At 43.1% G+C, this 18405-nt stretch overlaps 1 protein-coding gene across 3 annotated transcripts in view; it reads left to right on the forward strand.

Moving 5' to 3' along the window:
- The window catches only part of RGS6 (regulator of G protein signaling 6), a 298899-nt gene that overhangs the window by 210234 nt on the left and 70260 nt on the right, over positions 1-18405 (forward strand). For all 3 annotated transcript variants that reach the window (XM_069784286.1, XM_069784288.1, XM_069784287.1), the window contains exons 4-6: positions 14361-14411; positions 15794-15900; positions 18178-18229. In XM_069784286.1, coding sequence (XP_069640387.1) covers positions 14361-14411; positions 15794-15900; positions 18178-18229 — 210 coding nt within the window. The remainder of the gene's footprint in view (positions 1-14360; positions 14412-15793; positions 15901-18177; positions 18230-18405) is intronic.

Here is an 18405-nt window from a genome sequence, read left to right on the forward strand (position 1 = left end):
AAATTTGCTTGCAGTTTTTGACCAAGGAATATGAGGTATGGCCACAAGGTTATTCTACATACGTCACTGCGGGGAGGGGGAGGAGGAGGAAAGAAAAAATAAAAGAAACTGGCCTTTCTAGAATATTTTATCTCAAAATCGCTTTCCTCAAAATTTCTCTCAGAATTGCTTGTGTGTGCACTGATGTATGGCTTGCAATTTAACTCCTTATAGAAAAACTTTCACATCACAAAAAATTGCAATTGTTGGCATTCTCACTGACAATGCCATGTGACCAGGAGGAGGAAAGAGTAACTGTCCCAACCTCTGCGAGGTCCCTCCAGGGAGTTTTGGCATAGGGGTGGTCCGGGAGAAGCTTTACAAGGTTCCTGCCTGTACTTTGCTTTTAGCTGAAGCATAGGTATTCTGCTTCTCTCTTTTTGTCAGTAAATATTGATAATAAAATGTGCAGCTGATGGGGAAAAGAGTAAAGGAAGAATGGTCAATGCTAGCTGAGTTTTACAAGTAGCATGAGAGCCTGCATAGTTTCTTGATTATACTTCATTTTGGAATCTCTTGTGGCCAAGATATCTAGTCTGGCAGTCCTGAGAGGGCAGATCCAGGAAAGGCTTCCCAGTAGCGCACAGAAGACAGTTCTTTTCCAGTATAACTCTTGGCTTGGGACTTAGTAATTGTATGTTTTCATAGAAAATACAAGGCCACTTGGGATGCCTCTGCTATGTCAGAGTTGATTGGATTTGTGATTTTTTTTTTTTTTTAATATATGGCCTTTGGAAGAGTATTTTATATTGAGATCTGTGTAGTATTTATAAGAGTAATACATGTATTCAGTATTGTTATACTTAAGCAGGTGTCATGATTAACAGTCACTGAGTTACCTTGCTTTTGTGCAGCGGGATTTCTGGTCCCGCTTCTTCCAAACATCACCTTCGTGCTTGTTCTTGCAGCAGGGACGATACAATGAGCAATCCAGCAAATTATGCTCTGATCTGTGCTCCTTAGGAGGGATTATATGGGTATATGGAGACAAAGCCATGGATTCCTGTATTGTTAACTCATTTTTAGTGCCTGCCTCTTGATGTGACAAAACATTTTGTTAGAAGCAGCTTGTCTCATTTTTTCCCCTGGGTTTAACATGATCTCTTTTGGAACTGACTTTCTTTACTTGTTCCTGTTGTACTGTTCTTTAGATAAATTTGCTGTAGTACTTTCAACAGGTTGGGTTTTTTTTTTCCAAAACTTTGGTTCTTCTCAATATATTCTGTATCTTTTGCTGCTTACATTTCCCCTCTTGTGATTCAGTTTAATTCATAAGGTCACGGCTTTAACCTATATGGGGTTTGGGTGGTTTATTTTCCTCTAGGAGGATGGAAGAAGTTAGATTACAGATGTTCAGCCATATGAGTTTTCCTCCTTGAGTCCAGGCTTTTACCCGATTTGCATTTCCGAGATGCAGACAAACAAAGATTGCCCTTTACCTCCCCAGTGAAACAGAAGCGAATACATTTATAAGAGGCATGTGCGGTCTATAGCACAGTAAAAAGCTTGGCATTCCCGCTGGGTCTCGCAAATATTTCTGTAGGTTCCTGACTTTATTCTGGGACGAGGCTGGAGAGCTGGCTGCGCCGGGATGGGCGACGGACGCTGCTCGGCAGCTCTCCCGGGCTGATGGTGTGGTGACCGGAGCGCCGTGTCCGCTCCGTCTCCGTCTTTCCCAGGGACTGTTGGTGTGGGATGCTGATGGCTGACTGAGGGAAAAGAGGAGCATCGCACACCTGGGCGCATTCCTCGTGGTCCTGAGGCAAAAGTGACAATTAAACAGAAGACAAGCAGGGCCTTTCCTCCTTCCGCCTTTCCGCGCCTGTCCTCCACTACGCCCTGACGGTGTGACCTGTCGTGTTTTACTGTGACGCTGTAATTCTGCGTGTGGCTCTCCCGGGCCCTTTTCGCCTCCCTTCTGCTGTACCCTCTGACTGACTTCAGCGGAGGCGGCCTCCCTCCGCCGGGCCGGGGAGAGGAGGGTGCCTGCTCCTTTCCTCCGGGACTCCGCTTTTGGTGCCGTTCTCTGCAAAATTAGTTGCCTCTCCCGATCGCCAGCGGCCCTTTCGAAGCAGGCTGGGGCTCCGCCTGATTCCCCAGCCAGCCTCGACGCCTCCGCTAAGCCGGAGTCGGGCGGCTTTCGGGTCACCACCTCCGACCCTGCGAAAGCGGCCGGGCCGGGCCCGGAGCAGGGCCGGGCCGGGCCCGCAGCAGGGCCGGGCCCGCAGCAGGGCCCGCTGGCGGCGCGCTGCCTCCTATGCCGTGGGCAACACCGCCACCTGCCGGCCCTGCGGGGCGGCTGCCAGCCGGGACCCAGCCGGGACCCAGCCGGGACGCCCCAGCGTGCGTTGTTCCTCATCGGAGCCTGGGTCAGGGGCGCGATGCTCGCTGAGCTCAACCTGCCGGCTGAGACCGAGAGGTTCGGGGCAAGGAGGAGGGAGAACGGGCGAGAGGTGAAGCGAGGGAAGGAGCAATGCGTGGTTTGAGTGAGAACGTGATCTAAAAGTACTTGAAGAACGTTTGTAACCCCAGGAAAGTTTTCATTCCCACAAGCACTGACTCGCTGTGACATCCACGCGGCGTGGTCCGCGTTCTGTGGGGGGTGCCCGGGACCTCCTAAAATGGGTTGCCAGCAGATGCGCTCACATCTACAGAACCGGCGTCTGCTTTCCGCCGCTGCTCGTCGGAACGGAACTGTTGCTCCGACATCCCCGTCGGGCAGCGTGCTGCTGGGACGACATCCAGAGGCAGGACTAACTCTGTCTGCCCTTGCCCAGCGCCTGCTGGCGGGACCCTCAGGGTATTACAACATAAATAGGGAACGGTTCTTGCTGCTGGAAAGCAAATACATTTCACTTGTGCTCACAAGACTTTTGTATTTGCTTCTTTGTCTTTTTGTATTTACAGAAAGATTTTTTTCCTTAAAGTATTTACATAGTTCGAGTTTCTCCAATCGCTTGTGAAACTGTTCTCTGAAGGTGTTTTAAGACTTTTTTCCTTAAACTTCTCACAAGTTAAAATACTTCCCAAGATCTTACAGAACACAGTGTTGCTGGCTTGAAAAAAAGCTTTTGCTTGACATAGAGAGGACTTCGAGTTTTACTTATTTGGAAGCTAAAAGCACCAGAATGCGGTTTGCTGCATTATGAGGCTGTTTTGTGCAAATTTGCCCAGGCAAACTGTGCCTGCTGAGAAACGTTGTGGGGTCCGAGGCCATTCCTGCCGCGCTCGCCAGGATGCAGCTGAGTTCAGAGGGCACAAAGCAGCTGATGTGCCCAGTGGTATATTTCTAGAGAGCCACACCAGACTGGGTTTTGTCAAGAATCAGCGGTGACAGTCAACAACTTACCCTCGTGATGTTTCCAGAAAGAAGCGAGTGAAGCTGCTGGGCCTCAGCCTGAGGCATCGTTGGATGGAAACGGGAAAGCGGCAGCACTGTCTGGTTTGTCCCACTGCTGTCGGGTGTTGCACCACGAAGCTCTCTGAAACAAGAGACCTACTTTGAACAAGGCTGATCCTCGCTGCGCGATGAACGGCTTTATGAAGACTGTGCTTTGTGCTCCTGCTTGGGTAACAACTAAATACGCAGCAGTGTCTGCTTTGAGCCCATCCCATGTTCAGGGCCCGTTGCTATCTGAAATTGCTGCTTCGGAGCCGCCTGTCAGCCTTTCCAAGTCCAAACCCAGAGTTAAATTGAAAGGGGTTGAATAAAATGTTGGTCTTCAGATTCTTGGAGGGGGAAGAAAGAAAAAGAAAGGAAGGAAAATATTTTACTAGATTCCCTCTGTCTTAGTATGGAAACAAAAATGCCTTCTAAAATTCATAGACAGATATTTTGCAGTTCTAAGCTACATGGTGTTTTGACAGTAGATTCAATTATTTAAACTGAACGGTACTTGTTTAATGCTGCTTTCAGCTTTTCAAAATGCTTCTTACTTTCAGAGGTTATTTGTTAAAAAGAACTTGAAGGATTTACCAGACAGGAAACGCAATTTTAAAATATAGGTATGTAGGAGAAGCTGATTGTTGCTTTCACTGCTTCTATTCTTACGCGCAGCCCTATGAAATCTAGCAAATGTAAGAAAGAACAAATAATTTACTTATTTTGAACTTGTTACTTAATTATGAATACTAACAAATTTGTGCTCGTTGATTGTTTCAATGTTATCATTAAATTGTTCTGCACATTTAAAATTCCCACTGATACATATCTCTGCCCAAATTTGAAATGCAGGAACGAGCTGTTTTGCTAGCAAAATCAGTTGCTCCTTACTGGTATAAGCACCTTTAACACATGGTTTAAGGAGCCCTTTTAAAACGCGACCTCTAGTGTTAGTGCCAATACTGTCTCTTTCTTTAGCATGGCAGTAAGTAAATTGTCAGCAATGGCTATATGGTCATAGTTCATCTGGTGTTACCCTTGACTAAAACAAATTATATGTGCAACCTTAATCCTGCTGTAGAATTGTCCCTCACTGACTGCAGCACCAGTACAGAGCTCCAGTGAGGCCCACTGCGGTCCAGTGCACTCTGTATTATACGTGATTGAAAGGCCTAGCAGGGAAAGGGAGGGGAAAAGCTGTACAATACCAATTATTTCATTTTCAGGACAATGAACTCCTGGAGGGAAAAGAACTGCAGATGTCCGGTTATTTCATTTTCCATGTAACATGACTGTTACTGCATCACTGCAAACACTGCGTGTGGTTCTCAACCTTTCCTGAAGAATAAGAGGGAAAAGAGTAGCAACGTGGCAGGATGAAGTTGGTTTCTTAGAGAATTTGATGATGCTAATTAGCCTTATCTGTAATAGAGAGCACAGACAATAATGTTCCCGCTATTAACATGGAAGTGCATGATCTTGTGAAAGAGAGATCTGTTGTGGTTAGAGCTCTTTAGGAGGTTTAAAAATTGAGTGCTTCTGCAAACAGAATTACTGTGGAAATTCATAGGAACACAGCGTAGGTGAGGACTACAGGGTCCTAGTAAATAAATATTGACTCCTAGTAAATAAATACTGTGCTAAAATCATTAAAATGCTGCAGCTTTCAGAGCACTTTACTGTCTTGCACCAGTCGGTGACATTTACACCTTTGCAGGGAAAGTGTTACGACACTGGTGAGGGCAAGGAGGACCTTGATGTGACAGCCTTTGAAGCCCGCTTTGTGAATGAGGACACAGTGTGAAGTGACCTGACAGTCACATGCTGAAATACACCAGTCGCTTTCTACGTTTTTTTGATCTTCCTCTTTCCTGGAGAAGAAAACTTGCTATTAAAAATACTAATATATGATTGAAACGACGGAAAGATTGCCTTTGATTTAAAGGCTGTGTGTAGGAATTGTGTAGCAGTAAAAATGTTTCAGCCCTAACAAGATCTGACACGGGAATCTTCAAAAGACCCGATTCCAGCAGTCCTCAGAGTTGCTTTCCTTGCTGTTTTGTTGCTGAATCATTTTGACAGTGTGAGGAACAGTGTCTAAACACTACTATATGGCAGAGCGCCAAACTGCTAAGCTATACGAGCCACTTCAGTAGTCTGAGTAATGCAAAGGCAGAGCAGCCTGAAAAGCAACTGTAAATTTATGATCAATTGTAGGTGTAAAGGTACATCTTGAGCCATCCGCAGTTCTGAGCAATTTGTAAAAGGAGGTAACTTCTGATGCTACTACGAAATGCAGTTACTATTTCTGCTGGAAGGCTGGGACTGCAAGGTACAATTTTCCTGCCTCTTGTATACCTCTCTAATGGCTCTCGAGGCAACATGCTCATCTTCTGTGGGTGTTATAGGAGGAACAGGTACGGGTTTGAATGACACAAAGTGTGGAATTGTTAATTTTTTTTTTGTTCTTCTATTTCCTCCCATGCTTGTAGTAACAGCCGTTTGTTCAGGGTTGCATTTGAGGAGAGAACAAGATTTGGGCATAGGTCATGCAGTATGCCTCTAATTTAGAGCAGTCCAAATTCTAGTCAAGCGAAGCAACGTCAGTGGGGATTGCACTGGGGTTATGGTATGTTCTGGGTTCTGGAGGGTGTGTGTGTCCATCTGTTTGGATCTATCAGCACATTTATTGATGCCAGGCCTGTCTGTAGATAGCACAGATCTGATCGCAGCTCGGGTTTTCCAAGGCAGGTGAGGAATGTTTAGCATGAATAAATCAGTGTGGCTGCTCCTGCAGTAAGACTACTGCTTGGCATCTCTTGGTGCAAGCAAATGCCGGTGTGTAAGCAGTCAAAGGTGCTGAGCACTGAGTGCAAGGGCTGGGCTGACGTGACATAGGTCTGTCAAAGAGGAGTGAGGACAAGACCGATGCTGGCGTAGCACCAAATGCTTTCTATCGCTGCAGGTCAACTGGAAAAAGACCTTTTGCTGGTATCGCTTTTTTTCCAGTTGAGGACCTGGTTTAAGCTGTCCGGGCAGACCTCTTTCACTGGGATTAACTGTGCATCCATTAAGAGGTTTGCTAACTCAGCCTTACTAATACCACTGTAGAGCAATCGTTTTAAATCCAGGGCTATCAGCTAGTGGCACCCTTCTGCTCCTCAGCGCTGGCTCCCTGCTTTTAAGTGTTGTTGATGAGAGTGTATTGCAAGCCAGAAGCCTGTCTTCGGGTATGTCTTCTGTTACTTGTTTTCATGCCTTGTAAAGCTACCTGAACTATTTTTAGATGGGCAGCATTGTAACAAAAGCAGTCTGGCTGTGATATCTCTGAGACCTTACGATCTAATTTATCTTTGTTACCGGGGTAAATTAGCCCACACAGAGCTCTGGGCTGTCATGTCTGATCATTTATTGATTCCTGCCTAGTGAAAATCTCCCTCTACAGGTCTGCGTTATAGAGGATGGGTATGTGTGCTTTGGTAGCCTGGCCAATGTGATGAGAAGGCAAAAGTCCCTCCAAATAGCAGTTCAGAAGAAGGAGCTATTAACAGGGTGAAAGCACACAAGGAATTTGGATTTTGCAAATCCAAATCTCTCTCTCTTATCTTTCATATCCGTCTACGTTTAAAATGCAAGCAGGAGAGACCGCATGTGTGTTACGTGTAAAATACATATTGGAGATAAAGATCAAATTTACACTGCAGTGCTGATGGTTAAATTGTGAATTTGCAGCCCATTACTTTGTAAGCTATTTCAAAGCGTGTTAGCACTCGGTTGCTAGAAACTCCTGTTCAATTCCTAGTAAGAGCACACAAGCAGCTCTGCAACTCTGGTGTGTTGCCCTGTGCCTGGTCTCGTTCCCTGAGCTGATTCCCTCAGCTGCTCATCTTCTTTCCCCACCATGACTACAGGAGCCCGTGGCATTTTCTCTCTCCTTGGAAGGTTATCTTCTGTCACGCTCCCAACACCACAAGTGTCTATCAACACCTTGCAGTGCAGCCGTGAGTCCGGGTCATGACTCCCTTTTGTGAAAGAATCTATTAATAGATCTGCTGTTAATTTTGCTTCAGGGCTTGGTGTCAGGGACAAGAACGTGCATGAATCACACATCAGAGTTGTTAATTTTGATAGGCTTTCGATAACTCTGTGATCAGATTCTCATATGGTTTTGTTCACACAGATACGGACACTCATGCAACAGAGGTACAGAGTGCTTCCTAAGTTCACAAGCAACATACAGACCCCAATGATTGATATTTATATGGGACTCATCTCTGAAATACCTGAAATACTCTGAAATTTGGTATAAATGGGCAAGCATACTGAACAGCTTTCTGTAGATAACACTTAGTAAAGGAGTCAGAGGAGGGATGAAGAAACGGCTCGAATGTCATATCAGCCCAAACATCATGATAAATAACCCACACTGTTGTCAGGAAAAGGCAGAGGATTGGAGACTGTGAACCCATTAAATTTACAAATATTCTGTTCTTGTCATTTTTTTATCATCCTGGAATGTTCATGCGCAACACAACTTCATGTGCTGTTTTCCACCTTCCCGCCAAGCATCATTCTGACTTTCACACAAAGTATTATATTTTCAAATTTTTTATTACAAGAAAAGTAAATTGTAAATTCAAGCACTCAAAAGTTGTGATGAACAAAAAGACTGCTTAGAAACTTTGACTGCTTTGATCAAAAAGGGGTAATACTCCTGCTGCTAATGATTGTTAATAATTCACAAACAAGATTTAAAGTGAACATAACGTAAAGAAAAATTGCTGTTGCTAGAAGCTCTAAGCTGTTGTAGCTTTGATGCTCCTTGCTGACACTGAGTGGTGCAATTACCACATGCTGATGGAGGAGAGCTGCAATTACCACATTTTCTGAGTTAACTGTTGAGATTTTTTTTAGTTGGCATTAGTATTTATTTATGTGCTTATTGTAGGCAAATTCTATGAAGTGCTTTCCCAATGTTTGTAATAGAATACTAGGGAGAGACCTAGATATTCCCCCCCCCCCCCCCCCCCCTAAAAATCGGTGCTTTGCATTAAATCCTTACTGTGAGCCGGAGTCTGTACTTCCAACCTAGCTGAAATCACTGTGGGAGTCAGTGGGTGGCTCTGTGTAAGAAAAATAGTAGCAGTGAGTGCTAGAGGCCTTGAGAAATCTTGTATGAAATCGTTTTGCCCTTTATCATGGGTGACAGTCATTTGTTTGTTTTTGCAAGCCCGGTGGTAAAAGTGTAGATACTTAATTAACCTTTTTGTCCTAGATTTACCAAGGACCCAGTGCTGTTTGAGGAGGAACCAAAACACATTATTTCCATTGAATAGTGTGACTGCCGTGATGGGCAGGGTAAAAAGCAGCTTGAGTAGCTGCTCATACACCCATGCATGTATTCTTATGTCATTTTGACTGCTTGTGATTTTTTTTTATTTTTTTTACCCGGTCTTGCTTTTCTGATAGAAATATTTAAAGATTGGTCTGAGTTCAGGAGCAAATTGTTTGGAAAATTCGGTGCTAAAATGGGTTCATCCATTTTCAAGAATGGAGTGACAGAAAGGAGAGTACATTTTCACCCTTGTATCAAAAGACTGTCTGGACCTTGAGTTTGGAGGTGACTGACAACAGAGGCTAGGCACATAGTTTGTTTGCCCACAGTGTGTCATGGAGTGTGTAGATAAGGTCTAGGAAGGAGCTGAACATCTCACATTTTTCGTATTCCTTTTGTAAAATTAAAAAAAAAAACTACTATGCAAAAATTTTTTTTTTTAGTTATTAAAATATGTTCAGAGAATATTAGGGTTACAGTAACACTGGAAAAAACAGAAAATAACCAAGCAATCTTATGTCTCTTCCTGTAGAAATGTGTATATGACAAGTTCTTTCATAACATGATCAGACAGTATTTCAAAAATTTTTTTTGAGACCTCACTTTCTTCAGCGTTAGTATTTGTCAGTGCAATGTGAGTCTGTGAACAATCTGAGATCCAAAGCATCCCACCTCATTGGCTGTAGTTGCTGGATGGCATGCAGTGATCAGTGCTCAGCTTAGCAACTCCTATAAGAAAGGACAGACTTTAGTCCTTGGTCACTGATGCCACACCTGGGCAACATGAGATGTCCCGTGTCAAATCACTGTGGAGCTCTGCTCATCAGTGCTTGCCAGCTCTGCCATCTCAGGACACTCAGCAAAAAATGCAGTTGTCTTATCAAGCCTAAAAAGGAACGCAAAGATGCATGTTTCTGAAGTTTCAGAAATACTTTTGTATTTTTTATTTCTATACATATATGTGTGTGTATGCACATGCATATGCCTTGCCAGGGACATGCCGAGTCCACTGGATGACAAGCAGACCCCAGCAGTCCTGGCTTTTTTGCCCAGAACCAGTGGCACAGTCTCCACGCTGGGCAGCAGATCTTTAGAAATTGCGGGAGGCAGGTACATCGTCCTGTCTGCCTTTGCCATTTCACACAGCCTGTGGAAGATGGGTGAATCTGATTATAGATGGCTCTACATTTTCCAAGTAAGTCCTGGATTTTCTGGAAGAGGTAGAACAACTTAGGTTGAGTAGAAAAGGTATCAAATATAGTGGTGGTGACTCACCTCATTAACTGCATCTTGCTGATGGCCTCACACCTTGTGAACTTTTTTTTTAATTTATCTTTTCATGGCTGGCCACTCATTTGTCATGTTGACAGGCAATGGCCTTCTGAGAACACTAGCTACTATTATGGGATCACTGAGGCCGAACAGAAAGTGGAGAAAATAGCAAGAAATATAAAACTGCTAGTCTGTCTCTAAACCAGGTAGCTGGATAAATGGTCATTGTGAATCTGTTTGTGCATAGAAATACAGCTATTCTGTTGGAATTAAGCAACTTGATGTACTTCAGCTTCAAAGAGCCTAAAGCAAAAAGATATATTTCATTATAGGTGAGGAGAAAATAGGTGTTCACAGGCTGTTGACTATCCTTGAACTGAGCATACTGACTCAGAGGAAATGTAGATGGATGGAGAGGAGCATAGAGGAGATGGGAGCCGTTCTTCTACCTGGATCCAGCAACACTTTCTATTAGGAAAACATACCCAACTATTTGTTTTCAGAAGATCTCAAATGCCCTGTTAGTGTTTAGTAGAAACATGTCAGGGTCAAGGGTTTCCCTCAGGTGTCTTCTGAAAGAGCTTGTGAAATGTGGAATCTGAAAATCAGCTGGAAAAGATCTTTTTGGGAAGGTGAGTTATGTGAGGACTGTCCATCGGGCTTAACCTACAGGAGAGGTTAAGATGAAGTTTTCTGGAAAACTTACAGATAAAGGAATCTGTGTCTTGGTCTGACAGAGGAGAGTCTTGTAAAAGATTCACTCAAGTTTTCACTGTGCCTTACAAGGATAAATCTGAATTTTCTCATTCGATGAAGGGCATACGTAGTATTTCTAGGTGGACAAAAGTAGGTTGCAGTGATAGAAACAGCCACAAGCAGAGGCAACGCCAATGTGTGAGGGTACCCTAAAAATTGAAGGTGTTATGGGAGATGGCAGTAAAGAGTTTTCATTATGATTGAATATTAATTAGTGACATGGCTATTAATGATGACAGTAATTAACAGAGGAAGGAAAGACTTGTCATTGTCCCGAGGGTGAGTAATCAGTCTTGGCAGGTGATAAATAATGGTTCAGCAAACTCAGCAGAAAGATAATCTGTCTGCCTCAGGACAACAGGAGAATGGCTATAACATCTTCCAGGCTCTTGGCAACCTTCAGGAATGACTTCATGTTTTTCACAGAGACAAATTAAAATCCCTGATCTCAAGTGCTGCTTATATTCTGGAGTGGCTGATCACAGGAATTCTGGTTGAGTCAGTGCCTTTGGTTTACTTGCCCCTTTAAACCTTTCTTTTTTAATCTTAACAACGGGGAAGACAGACTGGGGAACCAGCTTTCAGTGTTACTTGAGTTTTTCGCTGTAGTTTGATGAAAATTGAATAGATTCCTCAGAAGAGGCCTAGAGCTGGGGACATGATCATTCTATGTAAAAATGGACTGGGACTTAATCCTGCATATTAAGTATTCCTGTATATCTGGAAAGGGATCGTGCAGAATGCACTTCACCTCCCTTGAGCAAAGCAATGTACTACTCTAGATGATTTTCAAGTATCAGCTGTCATGTCACTTGGCAATAAGATGCCTAAGAGATCACTGCAAGGCTGTAATCTGAGGCCAAAATCAGGGGAAACAGTGGACTTTTTACTTCGGTGAATGAACAGAAAAACCAAGAAAGATTCTGGTTTTGTTTGAACCAAGACAGCTTTTTGTGAGGTTTTGTTTTGTTTCTAACAATACATAAGCACATCAGTTTGAGTTGTCTTGAAATGGTTTTCTAACCCCAAATATTTTGTTCTCTCTTTAGGATATTTTTGTTTTGTAAAAGGCAAAAGGGAACATCCATGTTTATAAAATAGAATATTTTATTAACAAACTTGTCAAAACAACAGTTACTGGCTCTGAACATTTTCTCCATATGTTATTCAGCTAGCACTGTTCACTGGATGTGCTCTCATCTAGGAGGTAGTTTTGGACCCCTCAGACATCTTTTTCTGAATAAATTTACTATTCACAAAAAAACGATGTGACTTTAGGATGCACCTGACAAGCTGGTTTCAGTAGAGACAGGAAAGTGCTTGCACCATTGCCAGAGGCATTGGTTAGATATTCTGCAAGGTACTGCCTGCAGTTCTAGTGACCCCAGTGCAAAGAAACGGAACTTAAATCTGAAAAGTTGCTGAGTGGTAAAGTAGGGGGAAAGACCATCTTAAGAAGACACTAAAAGAGTTTTGTTGGTTTAGTGAAATCAAGGTAGGGAAGCAATGTGTCAGCCCTCTGTAGAAACACTCAGGAGAAACTATCAAGGAAGAAGAATAATTATTTCCATTAAATGATAATGCAGGTATGATATCAAATGCATATAAATTGCATATTAATAAACTTAGGCTGGGAAGTTACAAGAAGAGTTCTATCTATGAGAAAAAAAAAAGGCAAGAAAAAGAGTTCTGGAATAACTTTCCGAATAGGATAGTGGCAACTTAAATTGCTGTTAGGTGGAGTTGGAAGGTGTGGAGAGTGACCATAGAGCTGAGAATATAAGCTTGTGAGATGGGTCCTGTAGTGTCTGGTTTGTTGATACCTTCAATCAAGGCAGATCAAGACAATGCCCAGCTGCTGCTTGTTGGTCACATCTGTTTGCCCAGTATTTAAGCAAAAGCAGATGCTTCCCTGATTCAGGAGCTCTGCTGATTGCCTGCAGGGGACAAGTAGGTTGTTCACTTGCCTTGGGTAGGGGATGAGGGAGGTCAGGTCCATATTCCTGCTTGCTGCTGAAGCCTGACTGAAGAGGTTTTTTTGGTGCTCCTTGAGTCAGGGGTCAAAATGCATTGTCAGGGGAGCAGGAGCTGCTGTCTCCTTCTGCATGGGGTAGAGCCCACATTTCTAGTGGGAATTTCACATGTATGGGAGAGTCCCTCAGACCTGCAGATATTGCAAGGACCTGGGACACTAGCAGTGCCTGTTGTCTCTGTGGCACATCGTAATTGTGCCTCCTGGCCTTTGTTGTATTTAAGGTTTGCTGAGGGCGTGGGGATGCTCTGGGCCTGCGGAAAGCAAAATGTCCTTCAGACTTTTCTGGAACAAGCATCATGTGGGTTATGTTGTTTCTTGAAGTACCCACTGTGTCTGAACTCGGAAGTGGCCGTGCAAATAAGATCCTCTGGGGTTTGTTTAGTAAGCCTGAACCATATGGTCGACCAGTTCCTTTTTGTATGCTATCTTCGAATGATATATCACAAAGCAGATCACCAACTATTACCGGGGCTATTAGCCTACTGTATGTGAATGCAAATATTTCTCAACAAATTGACTGTACGCTGAGAAGGGATTGGAGTTACGTCTGCATCCAGACATGGTATCGTTAGGTTGTGCTGCATGCTGCTGTAACTTGGCATGGACTTGCTAAGTTGCCTCCAGTGCCTTTGCTGATTGTCTTTGACTTTGGACAAGTCAAGTTGGCTGACTTGTGCAAACCGTTATGTTTCATTTTAAGCTTAACTTCCTGAGTATGGGTTTTAACTAAATTTTGCTGCCCTGTCATGTTGTATTTTGATACAAGGCCTTAGCTTCTACTGAACAGTGACAAGTTTTCCACTTCTATGATTTCCATACAAGCAACAGAGAGGTTGTATACATGCAGGGGATCAATCCTAGAGGTCTTTATGCTGTTTATAAGATAGGAACAACCTTTGTACTACTTGATGGGCCCTGAAAACCTAATAAACTACCTGACGGACCTTAAAGACTCACTTCTCTGCTCCTGGCCACCATCCTGCTGGTGCAATCACTAGCAGGTGACAGCTCAATAGTGGCTTGGTTACAGGCACACTGAATACCACTTCCTTCTCCAAGATACTGCTTGTCTTTGACATAAGCAAGACTTTCCTCTGTCTTTTTTTTGACCAATAACTCAGTTCTGTACTTTTAGGTTATTGCCTCTGACATTACAGGTGTGAGGTGCCAGTAAATGCTCCTTCATCTCCTTGCTAGCTAGTGCTTGCAGAAACATAATTCCCTGTATGCTGAGATGAGAGAGAAGCAACTGGGAGAGAACAAGTTACATGGAACCATTAGAGTAATATCTGACTTAAAGTATATCAAGTCTCCTATCACACAGAATACTTCTTGGGACTTAGTACCTGTCAATAACTACGTAATTACAGTTTATGGCACAAGAAGGAAAAACATTCTGAAACCTCGGTGAAGATAAAAAGGAAAATGGAATAAAATTCATGTCAGTTCTGTTGTATCCATCCCAATGCTATGTCTCTCTAGGGCTCTCGAACCCTGTGGTCTCAGTGTTTGATGCTTTCTTCACCTTTTTTGTTTTTAAGGTGCTGATATTGTGCAGTGGCTTATGAAGAACCTCAACATTGAGGATCCAGGTAAGGTGACATAGCTGGGGAGGAACAGATACTCCGTCTGTATCGTGTGTGCCATTAGACACTAGATACTATTTTGCTGCAGTCTAAAATACCGGTAGAACAACAAGGTTGATTTAAGCATTGGACGGAAGGAAGAGGGAAAGAGATAAGAATCAACATCTTAATTAAGTCTAATGCCTTACACTGCAACACACGGAAAGCACTTTTTAGGAGTCCTAGCCTGTCTGTGAAATTGTTGCTACCTAAGAAAGACTGGTTGATTTTTAAGGTTTTTCCCAGACTTAGAAAGGAAGTTGGTGGATGTGTGTGGTTAAACAGGCAAATGCAGTGGCAGGTTTTCATGATCTGGAGAAAGATAGCTGTGCCTGACAGGACATACTGGCCAAGGATGACGCAGACACCATCATGATATCAGATGATGGCTGCTAATTTATCACAGCAGATAGATACATGGATAATCAGCCATGAACAGTGATCAGTGCATGGGCACAGTCCAAACAATTTACTCTTCAGAGAAACCAAAATCGTTTTGGCACAGTTAAGAACTGTTGGGAAAAGAGGGAGAAAAGATCTGCAGGCCCAGAAGTTTCTTTTCTTGTTCTGGAAAGGGAAGAAATCTAGCATCTCACTTCCCAGTTTGTTTCTGCTACCTACTGTCACAATGTAAAAGCAGAGATGGAGGCAGTGTTGTCTCACCGAGGGCATCCCTATACACACATCCCTTCTCATGAGTCCAGTCAAGTCCCAAATCTGAATTTCAGCTGCAGACAATAGCATGGGTGTGCATGAGCAGCTGAATTGTATTTTGCAACTCTGAGAAAGTTGATGCAGCTTTTGACAACTGACATTGGTTGAAAATCTGTGCAGATGTGCCTCTGTGCTGGTGAAGGTTGCCCTGGGAGTGCTAGGATATGTACTTCCCTCTGCCTCTGCACAGTTTCCTCTAAAAAATAGCAGTGTCAGGATTTGTCTTTATGAATAAATATGCTGCTAAGGACCTGGTGTTGCAGGTGTTCGTTGGATTTGGTAGAGGCAAGTGGGGTTCACTGATGGAACAGGCTTCTTGTCAGCTGTCACTTCTGGTGGATAATATGCTTTGAACTGAATTTCAGACTCTAGAGCTGAACTGTTGTGTGACATTTTGTAAAGACAAAACCAGCAGGTTAAACATTTGAGCAGTGTTTCAGCTGTATTGTAAGGCTGATTTCTGCTCTTCTGCTTTGCATGGTTTGGTTGGAAGGTGTAAGGATGCAGTGTGGGTACAGAAAGGCATGTGTGCACCAGGTCTTTATGCAAGTCGTCTCCAGAGCCACTGCTGAAAGCAGAGGAGTGTGCAGTGCACGTCTTCCTGACACATCCCTGCTGTTTTCTGTCTTTCACAGGGGAAGCAATACACTTGGGAAGTCTTATTGCTGCACAGGGTTATGTCTTTCCAATCTCAGACCATGTCCTTACCCTGAAAGATGATGGGACATTCTATCGTTTTCAGGTTGGTGAGTCCTCTGCCTCCCTTGTGGCCCCTTCTACTGTCCCTGCAATAATACTGCTGAAATTACCTGCTCTTTATCCCTAAGCACCCATTAGGTCTATGAAGCCAGGGATTGAGGCTGTCTTGGTAGAAGCCTTAGGAAGGTACTCAAGCCCTTCAAAAAGATCTGCTTTAGAATCCCAAATCACTCCTACTTTCTGACCCACAGTTTTTACATAAATGAACGCATATGTCCTGTGATTATTTTTGAAATCTGATTTCTAGGCTGTTGTACCCAGATTTGAACTAAACCAGGAGAAAGAAAATGGCTTTCAGGTTCTAACCCTGGCATGGAATTGGGTAGACACCCTCTTGTGCAAAATGGACCAGGCCAAACTTTGGAGTTGGACATTCAAGCTTTGGCACAGCAGAAAATTCAGATTTTTATCCTCTCTTGGTTACAGATTGGTGGGGGAGGGCGCAGCTTCAGGCTTTGGCTCTTTTACAAAGAATGTGTAACCTTAGCAGTCACCTAAGCTGGGACATCTCTATCCCTCAGTGTCCCTGTGCCTCCAGAAGTGTTGAATTTTTAAAGCATCCTGTGCTTGAGTTCCAAGCCCTGTCCAAAACCTTCTGCTGTCAGAGCCCTAGATAACTGAATGCTTGTGCTGCAACAACTCCTTTTGGACAGATTGTATAACTTTAAAAGAAGCAGTAAGTTCAAACCTGGAGTCCTACTGCCTAATCCTGCTGGCTAAATTTGTGGTTTTCTGTTACATGAACATAGCTAGCTTCTTTATCTTCCCTGTGACCTCTCTTCTGTTCACCCTCCTGTTCCTCCTTTACATTTTTTTCCCTCTTTTTTTGGTTTTTATTTGAAAAACCTGTTCTCTTTGCGTCTGATGTTGCTGCTGCTCATGCTCATTGTCCTACTGCTAATGTGGTATTGTGTTATCGTATGAGACCAATGGCACGGTGAGCAAAGAAGCCCAGGAGATCACAGACCTCCCTTTATCTCACCCCACCGTCTGGTTACCTGGCATCATTCAGACTAAGATTTTTCATTACAATTCCCTTGCTTTTCTGAAAGTCCTGCTCCTCCTGCCATGCAAGATTTGACAGAAGCAGGGTTAATACTGATTGCCCATTTAGTTGTATTTTTCTCTATTTTAAAAGAATGACACCGTAAGAAGTTGTCCTGTGCAGCTCTCGGGAGCTAGTTTTCAATATAATTTAATTTATTTTCCTTATTTTAAGCCTATGTAAACCACATCATCAAATTGTCTTGAATGATTATTGACTTTTCTTTTCTTTCCCTTATCTTTTCCTACAACTTTTGCTTATTCTTTGCCTGTTGTCATTTCCTGCAACAGTTCTCCTCGGCCGTTTACTGCAAAAATAACCTGATAGAATCATGTTTCTTTTCCATCACTGTCTTCTTGCCGCTTTCTACCTCAACATCAGTCCCTCCTTTAACAGTAGCTCATCATCTTGTGAAGTTTGTAAGGTCTATATCAGTGAGGAGCATTGAACGCTGTATCATTTGGTGCAAGGAATAGTCTGTGCGTAATGTCCTTCGCCCCTTTGTGGCATTACATCAGTAATGCAAAACAGTGTTCTGTAATTTGTGTGATCACAGGGACATTGTCTTGCATTCATGTTAAAACTGAAATAAAGCCACATGTAGTAATATCTTGTAATTAATTGTAGCAACTGCAATATGCAGACCTGAATAGAAAACAAAAGCAGTAAGCTTAGCAGGACTTCTGCTTTAATCAGCTGAATTTTGACCTCTGCCATCTGTTATATTTAAAAAGTAAATTGTTTTGTAAGCTGCCTGGCTGCCAACCACACTGGTAGCTGCTCCAAAAAAGCAAGTGGTGTGTAGCATATATAAAAGGTCATGAGGTTTCTTGTGCTCCTAAAAAAAAAAAAAAAAAAAAAAATCGGGGTGACTGTGAATTCCTGGGGAAAGAGGAGGTTCTGGGGTTAGAGGGTAAGAGGTCCACATTCAGATGAGCTGGCAACAATGTCTAAAATGTCATCAGGATACTGGACACCCTCCTCAAGAGATGCTTGTATTATAGCATCTCTATTTACTTGCAGTGAGGAATGTTAAAGGTCATACCTTCCTGAAAAAGCATCCTCACTTTTGCTGAGATCTGTAGCAGTGTTTCCCCTGCGGGCAGAGACTGGGCCATAGACTTTGTGATTCTTCTTTTTGTACTTGTAATGTATTTCTGCATCTGAATTGTTTTTCATCTCTTAAATTACAAAAATGTGTATGTTGTTTCTTAGGCACCATACTTTTGGCCTTCAAACTGCTGGGAACCAGAAAACACAGATTATGGTGAGAGTGTAATTATTTCATTGTAGAAAGTTAGTACAGAAAGTTTGTGATGGAAAAAATTGTCCTTAAAATAATTACTGTTGGCCACCTAAACCCTGCATCAGCAGAGTTTCTTGTCAGACTGCAGCATCAGAGGCAGATATGTGCTTGTCTCAAACACATGAAGTGAAATCCCA

This window comes from Haliaeetus albicilla, chromosome 5, assembly GCF_947461875.1.
Source record: "Haliaeetus albicilla chromosome 5, bHalAlb1.1, whole genome shotgun sequence".
NCBI classification, from domain to species: Eukaryota; Metazoa; Chordata; class Aves; order Accipitriformes; family Accipitridae; genus Haliaeetus; species Haliaeetus albicilla.